Genomic DNA, 22,701 nt, shown 5'->3' on the forward strand with positions numbered 1-22,701 from the left:
AAAGGAGAGTGTTGACATGTCATGGGGTTGTTAACCAATATCATAAAACAATATGTGTACTGACTGTTTAATGAGAAACTATTTGTTCTGTAAACCTTTACCCGAAGTACAATAAAAAAAAATGAAATTAAAAAAAGAAAAAAAGGTCTGCCTTGAGCATTATGCTCTTTTAAGAACTGTCTAAAAGGAATCAAATTGACAATAGCAACTTGAAAGATTAAATAAGAACCTTAGAGGGCAGTGAGTTTATGTTAATGAGGAAGGAACAACTCAAGACAAGGAGGGTGAGAATGGTTGCACAACTTGAAGAATGTAATCAATCAATGTCACTAAATTGTACATGTAGAAACTGTTGAATTGGTGTATGTTTTGCTGTGTATATTCTCAACAACAACAAACTAAATAAAATTTAGGGGGGAGAAACGTCCTAGTGATGTTGATAAAATACATAAATACATTTTAAATTAAATTCTCAATTACTCGGTTTTCCATCATAACCTAAACAAAATAAAAATCTAAGTATAAAAAATGAAAGGTAAATGAAGAAACTAAATCCTGAACATAATACCTAGAACAATAAAATCCTCTAATTCAAGTATATTATTTTTAATATATTATTACTTCCACATCAAGAAGTTTCTGAACATAACAGGTCATTAGAATTAATTTATCTATCTAAACGCAGGCATGATTTAGTGTTTAAACTATCTTCTCAGTGATTATCAGAGCCAGTCTCGCCCTGTGCATCCTTACCTCCTGGGTCCTTATCTGGATTGTACTCTAAAGCATTGCTACAGATGAGGTCAATATCTTTCAGGAAATCCTTAGCAGTCAGGTAATTATGTTTATCAATTTTAGTTATTATTGTTGATAAATCCATTGGTTCCTTGATTACTTCAAGATAATCTGAAACCTACAACAAATAGGATATTTTAATGAAAATTATTTCTGGTTTTCATATGATCTATTCAGTTTATAAAAACACAAAATAAAAACGTACTTATTTAAAAATTAAATCTAGATATTTAACAAAAATTACAGTACAATTTATTCTACTAAAGTTATTATCTGTCATACTTTCCATGAATAGCCTCAGTTTCCAAGTCATATCTAAATCAGCTTTGACATGTTTCTCATTTTGAAATTTGAAACCAATTGCCTCAGTTTTTTTTAATCCTTTGAACATATCTGAGAAGAGAATGTATGGGTAAAAACGCCCAGTAAGCATTAACAAATGTTACCTCAAGAAAATAGAAAGAAACATGATTTTTCATATGATTAGAAAAGTTCTTCAGATGAATCTCTTTAAAAAATTTTTAAACAAAAATTTTTCTTTCTCTTTCAGTTCTCTACGGTGAATTGTTTCATGGAAAGTGTTTTCCACTCCTTTGGAGGCATTACAAATATTTTGAGTCAGTTATAAAACAAACCAAGTATTGCTTTCATTATTAGTAAAAGATTTGTTGGTTTTGAAGTATTAAGCAATCTATAAACAAGAAACACCTTTTGCTCTATGTGCTGACTTTCTGAGTGATAACCCAAAATATGTGATACTAAAGACTTGCCCAATAAATTATATGTTTTATATCGCTTGACCAATAAGAAGGTTCTAGCAACCTATATATCTATTGCCTTCCCCAATGCAAATCTCAAATCACATAATTAGGTCTGATATAAAAGGAGCCTAAGAAGTAATGTCTTTAATTAGTCCAGGACCGATTTCTGGAGATAGGTAATTTCTGCTCTGTGAAACTGAAGGATAGCTTCAGATGGCATTATTGCCATTATTTTTTAAAATTTATGTGTGTACACACACACAAGCACATATATATAAAACTTATCTTTTAAAACTTTTAAGATCTTATAAAAATATTAGTTAAGAAGGGTGTATGTGTGTGTGTGTTACTTTATATTTTGGCCTCTAGGAGCTAAAAGGGAAGGTAACAGAGCTATACTGAACAAGCAATGGTTGATAGTTGTACTCTTGTCTCTGGCATTTGGCATGCCCTGTATACATGTAGAAAATGTTTAATAAACTGTAAAGCACTATAAAAATTTATATTACTAAAAGCTATAAAATTTTAGTACCTATGCTTAATTTTAAAAATCAACATTAATGTTCTAAACTTTTGTTTTCTCTGTAGTCAGCTTTGGAATTTAGTAAAGTTTTTAGACATTTTAAATTCATTATTTGAATATAAACTTTGTGTTTTAGGTTATCTAAATGCTATGTTGTTTCCTCTCTCTAATCCTTCCTAAGGACTCCTATGTTTAAGAGCGGGTAAAGAATCAGTGGCAGAATGAACTTGAGACAAAGGAAGAAAAACAAGAGGAATGTAACTCAACCCTTAAATAACATTTTTATCTGACCAACATTTTCTATCTTTTTCCACTGCCTTACCAACATTTATAAAACTTTTACTCTGCTGCAGATGGTATTTGAAATCTGACAATGTTTTCTGGTTAGAAAGTTTCCTGGGCAAAGGCAAAACTGGTTTATTCCAAACACGGGATGTTGTAGTGCGGGGCAAGCGCTTATCATTTAAGAAGTACCAGGGTCCAAAGAGACCCAATTTAGGGTGAGAGGGCAGACAGCATTTAAAACAATCTTTAAAGTTGGCTGATAGCTTTAAGGTTGTCTGAAAACATTAGAGGAAACAAAAAAATATTCCACTAATATAAAGTGATATTTATTAACTGAAAAAACAAATTAGACAGGTCTTTTTATCCCAGTTAGAGGAGGAAAACTTGAAAAAAAAAAAAGGGGGGGGGGAGGTAGCTGTGATATAAAGAATACAGACTTTGAATTAAAAAAAAATTTCAAGTTATAGCTATGTCACTTGTCAACTGTATGAACTAACCGAGCCTCAGTTTCCTCAGTTGTAAAATGAGAATAATGTTGACAATGCAAGGTTGTTGAGAGGAGCAAATGGATAAAACCAGGTATTGCGGACAAAGGTGCAAATAAAATTATAGATAGTCCCTTTATTACACAAAAAGGAAAAATAAATGTTTTTTGGACTTGCCAGGCAGAAAAAAATGTAATGCTAGCTCACTGTTCCCAGTCACACATGAGGTAATGGTTCCAAAGGAGGCTACTCAGGTCCAAGAGCATAGATTTCACAATTAGGACGTGACATTAAACTCTGAATCATTTCATAATTCAAATTAAAAAAAAAAAAAAAAAAGAAGAAGAAAATCAAAACTAAAAACACCAACATTGTTCAAACATGGAGTCTGAACTATAAGAAGGAGGCCAGTAAAGATTATGTTGTGTTCATCCACACACTATATTATCCCAGGATAAAAAATAATAATAATAATAATCCAAAATAATAATAGTTTACACTATTTTGGTAGATTCCAAATGGAAAATTTCTTTACTCATCATCACAAACCATGCTCCCACAAGCACACGAAACAGTAAACATAGAAGGTGAGAAATTTTCCACCAGGAAAAGAGAAAATCTTGGAGGAAAAAAGTATTTTAGCTGCATACGATATGCTTCACCTCAAACAGCATCTTAGCCACAGGCATTTCCAAAATATGAAATTTAGGCATCTTATCCATCCCTTTTGATGACGTATATGTAATTTAGGAAATGCAAATGTTAATTAGCACTGACTGGTTAATATCGATACACTTTTTGCAAGCACGATTTATCCTGGAATAAAAATAGTCTAGTATGGACAGCTCATTAAAATAACTTTTAATCCTCTTCGCAAACTGAAGAGTAAGAGATCCCAAGGATCAATAATAATTAAGAGGAGATATACAAATCAGTCACTAATTTTACCCAAAAGTCACCAAATGTTTGCTGATGACGTGGGTAGTTATCACATGGATTATAAATTTACAGGCTAGGGGTAATATTCATCCATGCCTTTGTTTTTTTTTCCTTCCAAAAAAAGATGTCAATATTTTTTTCTTTTAGCCAGTTCAACTTCACTGTTTGCACACTACTGAAACAAGACCTCTTCAATATCCACCGGTTTGCTGAAGATGTTAAAGCGTTTATCTGTGGCCAGCCTCTTGGTTACATCCCTGAGAAACAACCGCAATTCTCTTAAAGTATTTTCCTCCTGGTCCTCCATCCGATTTTTTTCTGATTCTGATAATTGGCGAGGTGGAGAAGGTAGTGCAAGAGGAAGCACTTCCATAGCACAAAGAGCTAAAGAAAACAGAAGAAACTGTTAAGATTCCAAGATAGTAGGGCCTAGACCTAAATTACTTTTCTGGCATTCCCTCAAAATATTCTTTTAAGAAAAGGAGAATTCCAAATATATATGAACCATGTAATTCAAACAAGTGAAAATTTTAATGGAAACAAAAAGTAAATTAGGGAATAACTTCAGTTTATAACTCACAACAAGCCTTCTCTAAAACACAAAGGATTTTAAATAATTTGGCTCTGAAATATTACTTACATAAAACTCATGAAAAATACTTCAAATTAACATAAAAATCTTCAGAGTGAAGTACTGTACACTGATTTGCTTAAGTCAATTTTGTTTAAAACCTGTTTCTCAAAATGGGGCTGCCTTATATGCATGGAAAATAAAATGAGCAAGTAACAATTCTTTGATTCTTCTTGTTCTCAAATATTAATTCTGATTTTAGGCAAATATCCTACACATCCATATTCTTAGTACAACAAAGAGTAATAGTGAATGGTGCTTGGGAGCAAAAACGGGTAGAAGAAAAAAAAGAATCCCAGATATTGGAAGAGATCAAAACAAACTTGGTTTAAAGTATTATATATAAAATCTATGGTATTCACTACCTAAGACAAAATAAAAATCTTATTAAAGGGTAAAGAATACACTTTCCTAATCATAATATGCTCTAACTCTTTAAAAGATTTTCCTGATATCAAATTGAAGCTCGGGATCAAACTTCTAAGTATTCTCACTGGAATCTTAACAGCCCCTAAGATGAAAAATGAAATTTAACATAAGCAACTCAAAAAAGAATTATGTCAATCCTAAACACAAAAAAATCAAATTATGGGACTAAAATATACCTAAGATCATACAAGATACCATATTAAAATAAATCATTTTCATAATGAAATATTTTAATGCTGGTATTTAGATTAACAGAAGGCAACAACCAACAACCAATCAGAAGATATAATTTACATATTAAATTTTCCAAGGTTTCTGGGGGAAAAACCCCACAATTACAGCCATTAGATAGGTATTCATTTCCAAAACATTGAGAAAACTTAGAAAGAAGCCACTAAAGAGCAACAGAAGTATTAAATCTTGAGTAATATAAACAATTGCAAAAATAGACAAATGAACAAGACCACTGGAAAGAATTTGAAAAAGTAAGACTCTGACAAAGATGGGAATTTAATACCCTACAAGAACTGCCTGGAGAAACTTTAAAGATAGAATAAGGGAAAGACTTAAAATTTTTTTTACCAAAAAGTATTGGAATTTCCTAGAAGAGGATGAATGAATAAGTTGGGGGTCTTATTTATTATGTACCTTAAAGATTAGGAAAAGAATTGAATGGTTTAGAATGCAGTCCTTACTTAAGTCAGGGAACTGAAATCTGACAAATTCTTGAGGCCCTTATTTAATGCTATGAGTCCAAACCCAAGAAAAATCAAATGTTTAAAACAAAGACATGATAGATTTCCAAGAGCCTAACATAAGACATCTAAACTAACAGATGTTCAATAAATATTTAAAAAATTAATCAATAAATAAACCAGAAAAAGCAAATGTTCTAACCAGCTCTTAGCCCCATAAAACCTTCCCTGGCCCACAAGTAATCAGCACACTTGGTGTTCACAACCTGACAATTCAAGTCCTGGGTACTTCAAGTGACTACAGCAGCACAACCAAAGATTATTTTTCTTTGACTTTTTGAGTCTCAAAATGTGCAATTTACCAGAGCATCAGGACTGACGTGATAGGGGGAATACATCATTAATAGTCATCTATCAGTAAAGCTTTAACACTTAGGTTGCACTCCCCACATTCCTCAAGTCAGGTGAACACAATGGCCACTTTCACATGGGTCAATCTAAATAGTACCTGACAAACTATCTTTATGTCTACAAAGAAATGGTTCAAAAATTCTGGACTCCAAGAAAGGGCATTCATTTATTAACTCCATCCCCCCATTTCCCTAATGGCTTTAGGGGCTTTACCAGTGTGTTTCCTTCGCGGTGGAGCCATTGAAGCCTGATTGAGAATCAATTCTTGGAAAAATTTTCTTCTGTCTTCTTCAATAGGCCTTTGAATATACAAGACCTCTTCGTACTGTATTCTAAAGATACATTTAATCTACACACATACGCACACAAAAAAAGACATTAAATATATAGAGAGCATTAAAAGCTTACATATTATACCAAATTATAATTTCTTCAACTTAAAGTACCATTTTCAATATTCATTGAACATTCATATGCAGTTAGGGATAACCTAGTCCTGGGCTATACTGTTGACAGGCTTAACTGCATGGATTAAACAAGAATGGAAGAATGATCTAACTACATCATTTATAAATAAGACTATATCTAGGAGAATGAGCAGATAATACCAAAAAGGGTAAACAGACTATAATATAATCAGATAGCAACAAACTCAAAGGGTTGTTGCATAAAAGTTGAAAAGTAATTACCTAGAATCTACAATAAAAAGCTGAAAGGATGGTAAAACACTGGCTTCCCATCCTCATGTTTCTTTGTACTTCCTAACCACTGACTTTCCCTCCAGTACTCTTTTCCCTACCAAGTCTGTTCCACTACATCCTCTGGAACCCTGGTTCCACAGCAAATAAACTACACCTTCGCCTCTTCAGAAAATGCTCCACAATGACACCACTTTCCACACAACACTCTCGGGCAAAAATAAGCCAGTCATTCTCATATCCCTCCGTTCTTTCAATCTCGTGATAATCTAATTCTCATTTACTGACCTGCTCTATAAAGACTTTGACCTCACACGCCCCCCTTTCCAAGATAAGCTTTTTTTAATCCTCTTTAGGTCATCCACATTTATCTACCATGACATTTAACACTTTATTTAATTTATATGTTATTCTAGAAGATCTATCGTCTACCTTCTAGACACCAAGCTACTTGAGAACAGGGCCCATTTCTTATTGATCTGTTTTCCTATACGTACCACAGTGCCTGTTACACAGTTATGCTTAATGAGCATATATTGAATGAATAAAGCTTGTGATTTTGTTCCCCAGTCCACATCAAACTGGAAACAGTAGATAAAAAAGGGACAAGGTCATTAGTATGGAAAGAAGTACCAACCACGACAGGGTGGAAATTCTGGATTAGGATTCAAAACAGTGGGATTTTAGCCCAAATTCAGCCAAACATTGTGGTAAACTTTGGACAATTCACTCAGTTTGTCAGGTCTAACCACTTACTGAAAGGAGCCCTGGTAGCACAACAGTTAAGTGCTCCGCTGCTAACTGAAAGGTTGGTGGTTCGAACCCACCCAGTGGCTCACCCAGCAACTCCACAGGAGAAAGGTCTGGTGGTGATTTGATCCTGTAAAGATTACAGCCTAGAAAACTCTATGGGGCAGCTCTACTCTGTCACACGGAGTCACTATGAGTTGAAATTGACTCAACAGCACCTAACAACAATAACAACTACTTACTGAGTTAATTCTATTAAACACTAAAAATTTCATAAATATTATTTCATTCAATCCTCATAACAATATGAAAACCAAAAAACCAAACCCATTGCTGTCGAGTCAATTCCAACTCATAGCAACCCTATAGGTCAGAGTAGAACTGTCCCACAGGGTATATCTAAGGAGCACCTGGTAGATTTGAACTGCCGACCTCTTGGTTAGCAGCCGTAGCTCTTAACCACTATGCCACCAGGCCTTCCGTAACAATATGAGGTATACAGTATTCCCTCATTTTACAGATGAGAAAGCTTGGCTTAGAAAAGTTTAAGTAACTTGCTTAAAGTCACAAAGGAATAAACACGGTCTCTGAAAAAGCCTTTTCCAGCTCTGAAATTCTAAGATGCAAAAAAAACAAAAAATAAAAAGTAGATATCAGAATTCAAAACTTGGATGGGGAATTATCTCAGTCTAAAGTCAAAGCTTTTATGAGTTTATAAAATTTCACTCAGTGCCCTCCCTGTTATTATTTGTAGACTACCTTCATGCACAATTCCCTCCAACCCTTTGATCTATTCTTCTCTGGCCCTTCTTTGAAAGTTCTGGCAAGCGAATTTATTACTGAACATCTATTTATTATATGCCAAACACTATGCCAGGCACTGCAGTTACAAAATTGAAGAAAACATGCTCCCTGTTGGCTGTAAGTGCTATAACAGAGGTAGAGAAACACAGAGGAGAAACCCTGCAAGGGGTGGAGACAAAGAGGCAGATGAGATAAAGCAGGAAATAGCTAACACTAATTGGGCCTTTAAAAACAAGACCTCAGTACCCTGGGAGTACCATGATTCTATTCAAGAGTAGCAAAACATTCAGTTTCAGTTTTAAATATCCTTCCTTCTTATAAGTTTTTAACACTGTGTGTTGGACTAAAAGCATATCAAGAATAACCCTAAACACCACAAGAAAAGAATACTACAGACCAATATCCTTAATGAATATAGATGCAAAAATACTTAACAAACTTCTAGCAAACAAAATCCAAAAACATATTAAAAGAATTATACACCATGATCAAGTGGGATTTATCCTAGGAATACAAGGGGGGTTCAATGTTAGAAAATCAATCAATGTAATACACCACATTAATAGAATAAGGGAGAAGAACCACATAATCATCTCAATTGATACAGAAAAGGCATTTGACAAAATTCAACACCCTTTCATGACAAAAACACTCAACAAGATAGGAATAGAAGAGATATTCCTCAATATAATACAGGGAATGTATGAAAAACCCACAGCTAACATCATACTCAATAGAGAAATGCTGAGAGCCTTCTCATTAAGATCAACAACAAGACAAGGATGCGCACTCTCACCACTGCTATTCAACATGGTTCTGGAAGTCATAGACAGAGCAGTTAGCCAAGAAAATAAACAAACAAAAGGTATCCAAATTAAGAAGGAAGAAGTAAAACTATCCTTTTTTTACAGATGACGTGGTCTTATACATAAGAAATCCCAAAGATTTTACAAGAAAATTATTAGAACTAATAAATGAATTCAGCAGTGTGGCAGGGGACAAGGTCAACACACAAAAATCAGCTGGGTTTCTATACATCAGCAATGAGCAAGCTGAAAACGAAATTAAGGGAACATTACCATTTACAGTGGCATATAAAAGAATAAAGTATGAATAAATTTAACCAGGAAGATTAAAGATTTGTATATAGAAATTTATAAAACATTGCTAACAGAAACTAAAGACCTAAATAAATGGAAGGCCATTCCATGTTCATAGATTAGAAAGCTTAATATAGTTAAGATGACAATACTGCCCAAAGCAAGCTATAAATTCAATGCAATTTCCATCAAAATTTCAACAGCCTTCTTTATAGAAATGAAAGTCAATCCTCAAATTTATATGGAAGGACAAGGGATCCCTAATAGCTAGGAACTGGAGATATGAAGGTGAGTAAAGCAGTCCCCCAACCCAAAGAGCTCACGATCTAGAGCAAAGGTTCTCAAACTTTTAGTCTCAGGACTAAAAATTACTGAGGACCCTAAAAAGCTTCTGATTATGTTGGTTATATCTGTCAATAACTGCATATTAAAAATTAAAATTGAGAACATTTCAAATTATTTATTCATTTAAAAAATAAACCCATTACATGTTAACATTAAAAAGTATATTCTTTAGAAAAATATATTTTTTCAAAAAATATATATAACATGAAATATATAAAATAAAATAGCAGAAAAGTAGCAAATCTCTTTAATATCTGGCTTAATGGAAGACAATTGTATTCTCATATCTGTTTCTGCATTGAGTTTGTTACAGTAAGTTGTTCTCACTGAAGTATACGAAGAGAATGCAGATTCAAATAGATATGTGGTTGTAAAAGGGAGGAACTTGACAATCCTCTGAAAGGGTCTTGGGGACACTCAAAGGTCCTTAGACCACAGTTTGAGAACAGCTGGTCCAAAGCAATGATTTCCAAATTTTTTCTGATCATACACCTCATCAGTAAAAAATGTGAAAATATACCCTCCAGCATATGCATATTTATTTATATATACTAGTCTACTAATATATTATTTCTATTATAAAACATACATACACAAAATTGTTAAGATAAATGAAAACTAAAAATGAAAAGAAGTTCTAACATTTTTCCCAATATCCCAATGCACTGTCTTGAGGATAAACTTAAGTTGGGAAATACTGGACTAGAAGAGAGATAAAAAGAAACAATTACAAGAGAATGTCATAAGGGCTCTGAAAGATGAGATTTTTTGTCTCACTGTGGGTTTCCTAAACTCAAAGAAAGCAGTTATTTATTGCTAATAAAACGCTATTCACATGGTGACTAATTCTTCTTTGGTTTTGTTCTATTTTTTAGTAACAGAGTCAAGAACCTTTTCTTTTCATCTCTGAATGATGAATTTATTTTCTGATTAGAATAGCAGCATTTATTACGGAAGATTTAGAAAATTCAGAAAACAAAAATTACCATAACCTCAATACTCAGAGATAATTACTATTAACATTTCTCTGTATATGCTTCCAGTTGTTTCTTTATAAACCGGGATAATACCAAACATACTTATTGCCTGATTTTTTTTTAACAATAGATTCAAACATTTTTCTATGACATTAAATATTTCACATCAGTATGTTTAGTGGCCTACTGTTTCACAGAATGAATCTACTATAATTTAACCAATTCCCTACTATAGGACATTTAGATAGTTTCCATTCTATAAACAAAGGCTATGATAAGTACCCTTGTAGCTGTATCCTCGTGTTTATCCATGAAAAATTATTTGGACAAATACATATAACACCAAGTCAAAAAGTATGTGCACATTTAAGGCTATTACTATGGATTGCCCTGGAGAAAGGGTATTCCACTCATTTTTATATTTGTCAATTTGATAGCTTAAAATCTGTCTTTTATTGCTATTTTAACTTATCCATTGTATTTTTTTAAAACACACCGTAGTGACTAGCCACTTCTTTCTTTTAAAATCACTTGGTTTTGTGCTACCCACTATTTCCTAACACGGATCCTTGCTAACTTGGTCTATAATTCTCTATGATGTTCATTAACTCACATAATATTTATCAATATATTCTCAACATCATTCATTGCTATCTCAGTTTGTGACCTAAACAAAGCAAACATTCTAATGGCAAAGCTAAAATTAAAATCTAAGGCTTGGTAGTGGAAAAGAATTTCCTAAGAACAATTAGTATAAAACATGATATGTCAATCAGTAGTCTGAGAAAATTCCTACTATCTTCACCCCATAAATATGAATATCCATGATCTCTTTAGTAGCTACTTGGTTAATAAGGCCAAAGACTACAGGAGACAAAGGGAAAAAAAGCTGAGATTTCAGGATTCAATGCTAATAAGTTTCCAATATTTTAGCTATCAAGAAAGGGTACTGGTAAACAAACAATGAATACACTAATCAATAGGCTTTTGAATCCATTAAATATTATGACAACAATATAGCAGTACTGAAAATGTGTAAGATGTAATAATATTAGCTTTAAAAAAATAAACCAACAGTAAAATGACATATGTACAGGGACAATAGAAGTAGGTAAAATAAAAATTGCTGTGTCAAGAAGATGTGCTCATAAGTCTGTTTTATTTGCAAACATTTCCAACAAGAGGGATAAATTCACATAATTATATATTGCCAACTAGAACCCTTAATTACTTCAAATTTCCTTTATCTCATCACTTTCTTTTTATAAAATGATAAAACTATTTGACAGTGAGGATCTAATTCAAAAAATGGCTCCTAGGTTATTTCCAGGTTCAGTTCATTCTTATAAATCTACTTCAACTGCATTCATATTTGATAAGACTAAAAATACCAAACATTTTATAGCTCTAGGGTTTCTAAAATAAATTCACATATATTGTCTCACACCAACAACCCTGTCTGTCATTATCCACATTTTATAGATGAGGAAACTGAGGTTCAAATATTTATCTAAGATCAAAGACTAGTAAAAGTCAGTACCTTGATTTTTCTGAATCTTACTACTGCATTCTACTAAACTCTATTGCCACTTATGATAATAATAATTTTGATTGATAGTCTTCATCTACCATTAGATCCTGAATTATCAAAAATTAATAACTATACATTTAATATACTTTGCTTATAAGAGCAGTAAATTGTATAAATCCATTTTAGAAAGATAACTAACAAAGGCTAAAACATAACAGAACTCAGTAAACAAATACGTGAATCATAAAATTCTAAATAATCAAGATTTATATTATAGCATTTAAAACATACAAATCTTTTATATGAATATCATTCCTACTGTGTCTCCTGGGTAAAATATTTCGAAGCATTTCTAAAGGAGACTATTTCAAGACCTAGTAAGATCAGAGTACTAAAAACAATTTTTTAAAAAATCAATTTAATTCATATGATTTGATCTATTAATTTTTCTGAATCAACTATGATTTAATCTTTGATTCTAATAAATGAGTTGGATTTGAATTTCAGACTTGAAAAATATGCTATTAGTAATAATATTCACCGTAACATGATGCTATCAACTAAACAGATGAAAGATCAAATCCCACCAAATGATCTAAAGGATGATAAGGATGATGAGGATGATGATATAGCTAAGATTTTCTTCACAGTTACTATACATCAGGTTCTGTGCTAAGCATGGATTACCTTAATTAATCTTCACAACGACACTGAGGAAGATATAACTATTCTACCAGAAAAGAAACAAACTGGGAATGTTAAGTCACTTGTCTTAAGTAACACAGCTAATAACTCATCGAACCAGGATATGAACTCTAATGGTATTGATTTTATAGTAATTAATGTGTCCAATTTACAAGGTCATATATTTTAAAACAATATAGTAAGTAAAGATAAATATTTAATCATTTCTTACCTCTTCAGGCAGTTCACTGTACATGGTTTCAGAGGTAGACAATAAAAATACCGGTGAAAATGACGGTATGTCTTGTAGCAATGTCAGAAAAGTTGCTCTCACAGTTTCACTGACAGCTTCCCACCAATCACCAATGTGAGGCATGTAAACAATACTAGGTACTGTTCTTCGAGCTTCACGAAAAATCTGATTAAGGAAAACACTGGCATTAAAACATTAAAATTGATTATTATTCCAAAGTCTACCCAGTAATCTCCAAATACATGAAATGTGTCAAGCCTGTTACTGTTATTAGCTTTAGCTGAAATATTTAAGTTCTTTAAGATATGATGCACAACCCTACATACAGCTTCTATCTACTCTTGCCCCATCTCCCCCTAAAAAGGTATTGTTTTTGCCATTTTATTATTCCTATTCAGTATATATTAATAGTACAAAGGTATTAAATTGCTCCACTTATCTATTATGTAGAAATAGAAAAGCAAAACACCACTATAAAATATTTTGCAAAAAAAAGAGATAAAAATGCCAACCCGGAGCCCTGGTGGCAGAGTGGTTAAGAGCTCAGCTGCAAACCAAAAGGTCGGTAGTTCAAATCCACCAGCCACTCCTTGGAAACCCTATGGGGCAGTTCTACCCTGTCCTATAGGGTCACTATGAGTCAGAATCAATTCAATGGCACCTAACATCGACAATATGTCACCCATGTAAAAGTAGTATTAACAAGCTTTACACAAAGAAGAAAAGACATATTTGTGCACACTGCCTAAAATCATTCAACATATGAAACATTTTAACCTAAACACGCCATTCTAAAACTTAAAATCACCCTATTTTTACGCAAATAATGCACACCTTCTACGTTTGTTTGTCAACCACACCCTCTCCCTGCAAGGTATTTTCATAAGGGTGCTATGCTAATTTTTTTTTTACAGCAACATGTAAAAAACAATTGGCATAGCAGAGCTTATGAAAATACCTGGGTGGGGGGAGGGCCCCATGGTTTTCAAACAAACATAGAAGGCACTTGTTATTTCCAAAGAATATGGTAATGAAATACCTACTGAGCCACTTGTTCATCCCCATTATGTTAGTTCAATCTTCCATAAAATAGTCACAAAATACCGTTACTGCTCTAAACAGCAATCAGTAAAATTAACAAAGAACTCTGAGACACCGCCATTAATAGAAAATACAAAAGGAAGTTTTTCCTCAGGTGTTAAAAAGAGTCATAACCACAGTTTCGGTCTCACTCAGCCAACATATGCCAATAAGGACAAGGCTGGCTATTAGTAAGTTGCAAAGCAGAACTACTGCCCTTTAAGTATAAGTCAACAGTTTAATAATCCATCAACAAATTCTCAAATGTTAATATGACATCTTTTCAATACTTTTTAACAAACTTAAAAATGAGTATAAAAATCTGTTTCTTCAATCTAATTTAAGAATTCTATTCCTAAAATTCTCTAGTTGTCTTCTCTTATTTTAAACTAAGACATTACAATTAAAAAACCTGTTGCCGTCGAGCTGATTCCAACTCATAGAAACCCTATGTAATATGTAAAGGAAACCTGGTGGTGAAACAGTTAAGCACTCAGCTGTTAACCTAACAGTTGGTGGTTCTAACCCACTCAGCAGCTCCACAGGAGAAAGACCCAGCAATCTCTGGAGATCTCTTCCATAAACAATATGGCCTAGAGAACCCTACGGGGCAGTTCTACTCTGTCACATGGAGCACTCTGAGTCAGAATCGACTCTACAGCACCTAACAACAACATGTAATATGTAAAATATAGGAATATGAACCAAAGATTAACAATGATAAGGATTATTGGAAACTTTCCTAAGAATCAAAAGGACCAGTTTTCTTTAATGAGTAAACTTACCACTTGCATGAATTTTTATAATAATATCACATTCTATACAGCTTTAAACTTCCTGTGTGAAATATATTGCCAGTTAATAAACCAGATGAAAAATGTTCAAATAAAATTTTCCTCCCAAAATTGGGAATGTTGATGTTATGATCACTCACATCCAAAGTAATATTTGTCCCTTCTCTTACTTTAATATTTGCATATCCACCAATCCAGAACAGCTGTACAGTACAACTCCTTCAGGACTCTCAAATTTTGACCCTTTCTACAAACATGCACCCTGCTAATCCTGGCTCTTGAAAATCTAAAGATTCCCCACCCCCCAAAAAGCTCTTGTAGAAGATTCATAGGAGAAAAACAAGTATAAATATCAGCAAAAGGAAAGAACCACACAAGAGCACAAAGACAACTGAAGCATTTGTTTAAAACAAAAAGAATTACATGCCACCCACATCAGGCATGGTATGTGGAAGAGAGCAATCTTTTGTTGCTTTCCAACTCCCCACAGCGTTCTAGTAAAACTAGGAAGAAGAGTCAGCAGGGAGAGAAAGGTGATTATATGAAAAAGACTAAGGAGATACAGCTTACTGAAAAACCTCACAAAATTAACAACCTAATTCAGCCATGCAAATTACCACGTGCCCAGGGAACAGGAGAGAGAAGAAAACATGCCTTTAAAAAATTAAATTTTGTTTTTCATTCTTCTGGGTTAGGTTTTCTAGGAATATATGTTCAGAATATCCAGCTGCTGACATATATCAAAGAAGATGGGCACAGCAAAACAAGGTGAAGTGATTACAAACTTTAAGGGCCAGAGTTAATTGTTTCATATTTATTTGCAAGGCTGAACTAGATATATGCATCGCAATCTCTAAAAAAGAGTTGGGGTATTTTTCTCTATTTCTTTTTTCCACTTTTCATCCAATCTTCTCTAAATTAACAAAATTGAGCATGGTATTTTATTGACCTTTTTATCTCCAAAGTCTTTAGGAAAATGTCCTTCTTCGTAGACTCTTTAAAATTATATTTGAAAACCCAGAGGGAAAAAAAATATAAGAAAAGAAAAAGACTAAGATGAGTATAGAAAAATAAAAAGGCCTAGGCTTTCTAGAAGCCATGGTCCATGGAAGTATAAATACCTAAGTTGAGAATTAACCCAATTACATGAGATACCAACGTCCAAGGAATAGTTTTGAAATTTTTAAAGTACTATTAAAGCAAGTAGGGGCACTGCTGGCGCAGGGGTTAAAGCACTCCGCTGGCTAACCGTAAGGTCAGTGGTTCGATCTTTAGCAGCCACTCTGTGGGAAAAAGATGTGGCAGTCTGCTTGCGTAAAGATTTAGAGCCTTGGAAACCCTACTGGGCAGTTCTACTTTGTCCTAAAGGGTAGCTATGAGTCAGAAATGACTTGACGGCGATGGGTTTGGTTTTTATTAAAGTTCTTTTTTTTTAATTCTTTACTCCATGTTATCTCTGAATATTAAAATAAACTTACATGTTTTCTTTAAACATATAAACCAACCTGTCCTAATTCCCCTATTTCTAGGAGTAAAAACTAAAAAAGAATCGAGACTGAAAACAGCAATTCAGAAAAAGCTCTTATAGTATAATAATCTGAAAAAAATTTACTCCTATTGTGATTTTTCTGTAATATAAAAATAGCTCTTCAGCAGTTTGCTAGTGACTTTTAATATTGCAGAGTAAGATACACTCTGTGAAATCAACCAGATAATTCAAAGTAGAAAAATAAAGTCCAGTTTTAGTGAAGCGGCAACTGTTTTGGGAACAAGTGATGCCATTTGATAACTAGAAAAATACTCACCTACAGGGTGTCTTGGATTGGTGGATGTGCAAGGTGTAGTAGAAAACAGAAAAACTGTTATAGAGAAAAAAAGACAGTAGGCCAAATTACTGAACCAACCGTTTCAAAATACCTCTGACATGACCAGCACTCTTGCACAAATAAAATGAACAAACACCGAAGTATGTGAACTGTTCATTTTGATTTTTTATTTAAATAATGTACTCCATTCCCTTTTGGCCTCCTTTTGCCCAAGACATTACTGACCCTTAGATAATTAATTTTAATTTGCTTTATTAAAAAAAAAAAAAGACAAACTACTTTTCTGAATATCAAAGATATTTAAGGTAAAAATCAGTTTATTAAAATTAGAAGTATCCATACAAGAAAGCACAAATGATATCAATATACAAGAGTTCTAATCATCTCAAAAGCTAAACTTTGAAGTCAATACTTCAGTCACCAAATTAAAATGTTAGGTACACTCAAATTTAGTGTATTTTTTTAAATTAAGAAACTTTAGCCATTTTCCTTAGAAATTGAGAGCTGGAATAATTTCAGACACAAATGTGAAAGAAGTAGAAAGCTCCAAGCCAATAATACGCCTTTCACTAGCCTCAAAAGGGTTATACAGGAAAGAGGCAAACGACTTTATATCATCAAGAAACTTCCCCCCGGATGCTCTGTTAACCCAGAACTAAAACTATTCATGAAGCCCACTCTTCAGACAAAGTTTAGACAGGACTATAAAACATAAAATAATACTCGTGAAGAGTGAGCTTCTTAGCTTAATCAGATGCACGAGACCAAATGGGCAGCTCCTGTCCAGAGGTGGGATTAGAAGGCAGGAAGCGACAGGAACTGGCTGAATGGAAACAAGAAACCCAGGGTGGAAAGGGGGAGTGTGCTGTCACATTGTAGGGATCACAACTAATGTCACATAACAATATGTGTATAAATTTTTGTATGAGAAATTAACTTGAGCTGTAAACTTTCACCTAAAGCACAGTTAAAATAAAAAAAAAAACTTTCAGAACTCATCTTAGTCACTTTACAGGATTATGAATGTGAAAAACTTATAAAACCTAAGTAAAAGAAAAATCTTGAGAACTACAACATTCTCAATTGCTATGTAAATTAAAAAGCACTATTAAAATAAGCTTTTTAAATTCCTTATTCCACACTATCACAAAATAATACATATCTGTACTACTGATGACTTTTATTTCATTTATATCACTTTACTCCATTTATACTCAATTCAACTAAAATTTATTGATCATCTTTGTGAAAAGGAGGTACTGTACTGGTTCTGAAGAGAATTCAAAAAATAAAGTATCTCGTTTCTTTACATACATACAAAATCAGCCTACAGTATAGCACAACCATAGCAAGTAACACAAATCAACATTTTATAAAAATTATATCATTCAACCGTTTCTGATAAATTCATATACTAAGGACCTCAGGAGTTTCAGTGTGATACACTCTGGGCCAGGATTACTTAATTTGCTTGCAACTCAAAAAAAAAAAAAGTTGCTTCCATAGAAAAACCTGAAACCCATGTACACAAATACAAAAGTAACCAAATTATACACAGACTGTTATGGTGAAAGCCAGAGACCACATACACACAAACACAAGAGCATCCAAACATGTTACTATATTAATTCATTAATGTTACTTAACCAAAAAGGATTTCCGCCTGAGAATTTTCTGTAACAATCTCTCTGGGGAAAGAAAAATACCAAAATCTTCACTCACACACACACACACACAGACATAAGAGACATACACACAAACCACCTTACTGACTGAAATTATTTATAGCACCATATAGTACCTAAATTCAAAGCTTCTGACTGGCCATATGTAAATTTATTAATCCAATCATACCTCTCTATTAACAAAAAGCATAAAATTCTAAATACTCATCAGTCCTACTTTTTTAACCAACAGTAAAAATAATGCTGGAAACAAAAAAAAAATTTTTTTTTGAAGATATCAAAATCATAGCTGTTGGTTTTTTGTTTTTGTTTTTTTAAGAGTGTTAAAGAAAATTGAAAATACAGATAAGTCTTTTACTATAGATACTAACATCTGCTTTCTTTTTGTAGGGATCAATAATTGGCAGCTTAATAAGTCTCCTAGGCTACATCACGGTTTTCCATTCTCCTTCCAGAGCCTTTGGAAGACTAGGAAATGATCAGTCTCTCTCACACACGTTCCCCCCATCTTCTCGCTCACTGGCACGCGTGCTTGCACTCTCTCTCTTTCACACACACACACACACACACACACACACACACACACACACGGTCAGTTTGCAAATTCTGGCATTTATATCTGCAATAAATTACTGACCAACATCCAGTGGCCATCTAAAGTAATGTATCTCAAACTATGATCTACTGAAGACCTGGAAGAGTTACATTTGGGATGGGTGTTTAAAATGCAGATTCCTGAGGCTCATCTCATATTTACGGATTCAGAACCTCTGGATATGATGCCAGGGAACCAAAAATTTTAATAAGCACCCCCAGATGATTCTTATGCACTTCAAGTCTTAAAGAGTGAGAAAAACCCTATAGCAGACACTAACTTCTCTTATCATTTTTCACCCCACCCCAACCAGTATCATTAATCAATTGCTGAGGCAGTCAGAGGGTGAAAAGGAAGTGTTATCATATGGTTGTGTGTATTTTAAAAGATAGACTCGATTAAACATGATCCCCACATTATAAGAAAGAAATATCAAGTAGGCCTCTTTCCATTTTCCACATTACCACACATATAAATACAGTCAATTAAGACATGTTCCCTTTAAGATTATCTTTCATGTTCAAGTTACACTAGATAACCCAATTTAATTTACATTAAGTATCTCAGAGCCTAGGGAAAAGATAGAAGCATAGGAGAATAATTTGCTGCATACTGAATCTATATATTCCACATGTATTTAGAAACAACCCTGACTAAAGTGTTGGCTCCAGGAGAGGCAAGAATATAAGGAAAGAAATTCACTGCAGTGGAGTCAAGGTCGACTCACAGAAAAGGAGGGAATGTAGAACAAAAGGAGAAGGGCTTTTAATCCTTCCAGGATCTCAGCACCTGACTCAGGCACTCTCCTTTCTAGGATTTTTATACCTAACTATACCCAGGCTTGCCAACCTCTACAAACTATGAAAAAAATTCCTCAGTTTCATTATAGTAACCTCTTTTTGAAGAATTTTTTACAAGAGACAATGTTATGTTCATGAATTTAAAAGTTTTAAACATGCATTTAAAATACAAATGATTAGGGATTAGCCACAACAGTTTATCTAGTCTCTGGTCAGTGTTCAGAGAAGTCTGGGCTTTGACCATCATGATTCCAAAATCCTCAGTTCCTGGGCAGATGGGACATCCAGGTTGTGGTCATTCAAGCATAAGCTCTGCTTCTAACCCATAAACTCATGAGCATGAGCTGAAAAGATGAGATGTCTTAGTATACTAAGGGCTGTGAAATACAACCAAAATGATAAATGGTTGTTTTATACTACAAAGTGACACATCTCTCCACCCTTCCCACCACCATGACAAAAATGTAGTAAACGCTACTTTTGTATGCGTAAAATACATACATACAAAATGTGAAAGACGCCAAAGAACAGGAGGAAGTTAGAATTGAAAAAGCCCAGGAACCCAATAACATCAGCATACAGTTCTCTACAATGCTTTGTTTCCTTACATATTTGAGTAACATCAATCCGTTAACGTGTTTGTGAATATATACACATATTAGCCATAAGGATCAACTGTAGACTGGATACATTCTCTCTTTGAAAATGTCCTTTGTTCAAAATGATTTTGTCTTCAGTTTGTGTGATATGGTTAAATACACTTGTAAAAAGAAAAAAAAAAATCAAACAGCATAGCAGGGTGTAAACTAAAAAAACAAACTTTATACATTCCTTAGTCTTCTAGATCCCTCCCCTCAAGCCAAAGAAATCATTATTAATTGTTTTTGGGGTATTCCTGAATAAAATTTCTAGTTATATATAAGCATGGATATGTGTGTGTGTGTATGTGTATGCATTAAGTTTCTTTTACACAAAGAGGATCATACTTAGATTGAGTTACAACTTGCTTTTTTCACTAACAATATTTCCTTCAGCTTTCCATGGTCTCTGTAAATCTACCTCATTCCTGTTAATGGCTTTACAGTATTCCTCTGTATGTATGGCTATACTACAAATTATTTTAATCAGTGCTTAATTTTAGGACATTGAGGTTATGTTTTATTTTGAGTGGTAATTATAGATAACGCTATGATGAATATCCTTGTACATTCAGCATTTAATATTTGTAGCTAACACATCTTTAAGATCAATTCTTACAGATTCCTGGGTCAAAAGGTGTATGTATTTGAATTTTTAAAATATACTGCAAACTACAATTCAAAATCATTAAATAAATTTACATTCCTGCAAGTATGAGTGTCTCCTATCTCTAACACTGGTTATTATTAATTTCTTATTTTTTACAAACTTGACAGTTTTTTTTTAAATAGCATGTTGTTGCTTTAATTTGCCTTTTTTTTTTTTTTTTAACTTATAAGTGAGGTTAAGAATCTTTACAAAATTTTATTGGTTGCTTTTCCATTTTATTTTTTCCTCCTGAAAATGGCATGCTCCTATCTTTTGCTAATTTTTACATTAGGTTTCTTCTTACTGATTTTAAGATATTTTGGTATATTCAGGAATCTTGTTCTTTTCATTATTTTTTTAATTGTACTTTAGACAAACGTTTACAAAACAAATAGATTCTCATCAACCAGTTAGTACACATATTGTTTTATGACAATGGTTAACAACCCCACAACATGTCGATACTGTCCCTTCTCAACATCGGGTTCCCTATTACCAGCATTCCTGTCCCCTCTTGCCTTCTAGTCCTTGTCCCTAGACTGTTGTGCACAATTAGTCTCATTTTGTTTTACGGGGCTGTCTAATCTTTGGCTGAACGGTGAACCTCGGGAGTAAACTTATTACTGAGCTAAAAGGGCGTCTGGGGGCCATACTCACTGGGTTTCTCCAGTCTCTGTCAATCCTGTAAGTCTGGTATTTTTTTGTGAGTTAAAATTTTCTTCTACATTTTTCTCCAGCTCAGTCCGGGACCATCTGATGTGATCCCAGTCAGGGCAGTCAGTGGTGGCAGCCGGGCACCATCTAGCTGTACTGGACTCAGTCTAGTGGAGGCCGTGGTAGTTGTGGGCAATTAGTCATTTGGATTAATCTTTTCCTTGTATCTTGTTTTCTTCATTTCCCCTTGCTCCCGAAGGGGTGAGATACCGGTCTGTATTTTCTTTTTTTGTGGCATTTTTGCCTGGTTTTGGTATTAGGGTTATCCTGGCTTCACAGAACGAATTTGGAAACGCCGCTTCCTTTTCTATGTTCTGAAATAGTTTGAGTAGCACTGGTATAAGCTCTTTTCTGAATGTTTGGTAGAATTCTCCAGTGACGCCATCTGAGTGACCCAGGGCTTTTTTTGGTTGGGAGTGTTTTTATTACCTTTTCAATCTCTTCTCATGTTATGGGTCTGTTCAGATTTTCAACATCACTTTGTGGTAGTCTGGGTAGATAGTATGTTTCCAGTAATCTATCCATTTCCTCTAGGTTTTCAAATTTGTTGGAGTACAGATTTTTATAATACTTTGTTATGATTCCTTTTATTTCAGTTGGGTCTGTTGTAATGTCCCCCATTTCATTTCTTATTTGGGTTATTTGCGTCCTCTCCTGTTTTTCCTTTTTCAGTCCGGCCAGTAGTGTGTTGATTTTGTTGATTCTTTCTAAGAACCAGCTTTTGGTTTTGTTGATTCTTTCTACTGCTTTTCTATTCTCTGTTTCATTAATTTCTGCTCTGATCTTTATTATTTCCTTTCTTCTAGTGGCTGTGGGCTTTTTTT

At 33.7% G+C, this 22,701-nt stretch overlaps 1 protein-coding gene across 4 annotated transcripts in view; it reads right to left on the minus strand.

The window, feature by feature from the left end:
* ATAD2B (ATPase family AAA domain containing 2B) overlaps positions 1–22,701 on the minus strand; it is a 194,784-nt gene that overhangs the window by 36,554 nt on the left and 135,529 nt on the right. For 3 of the 4 annotated variants that reach the window (XR_002824315.1, XM_004377558.2, XM_023732401.1), the window contains exons 19-22: positions 13,076–13,261; positions 6,168–6,303; positions 3,976–4,172; positions 754–913 (exon numbers count right to left, since the gene is read on the minus strand). Coding sequence is in view for 3 of the 4 variants with exons in the window: in XM_004377558.2 (XP_004377615.1) it covers positions 754–913; positions 3,976–4,172; positions 6,168–6,303; positions 13,076–13,261 (679 nt within the window). In the remaining variant the exon portion in view is untranslated. The remainder of the gene's footprint in view (positions 1–753; positions 914–3,975; positions 4,173–6,167; positions 6,304–13,075; positions 13,262–22,701) is intronic. The other variant, XM_004377559.2, reaches the window with a different exon arrangement.

Source organism: Trichechus manatus, unplaced genomic scaffold, assembly GCF_000243295.1.
Source record: "Trichechus manatus latirostris isolate Lorelei unplaced genomic scaffold, TriManLat1.0 scaffold00052, whole genome shotgun sequence".
Classification (NCBI taxonomy): domain Eukaryota; kingdom Metazoa; phylum Chordata; class Mammalia; order Sirenia; family Trichechidae; genus Trichechus; species Trichechus manatus.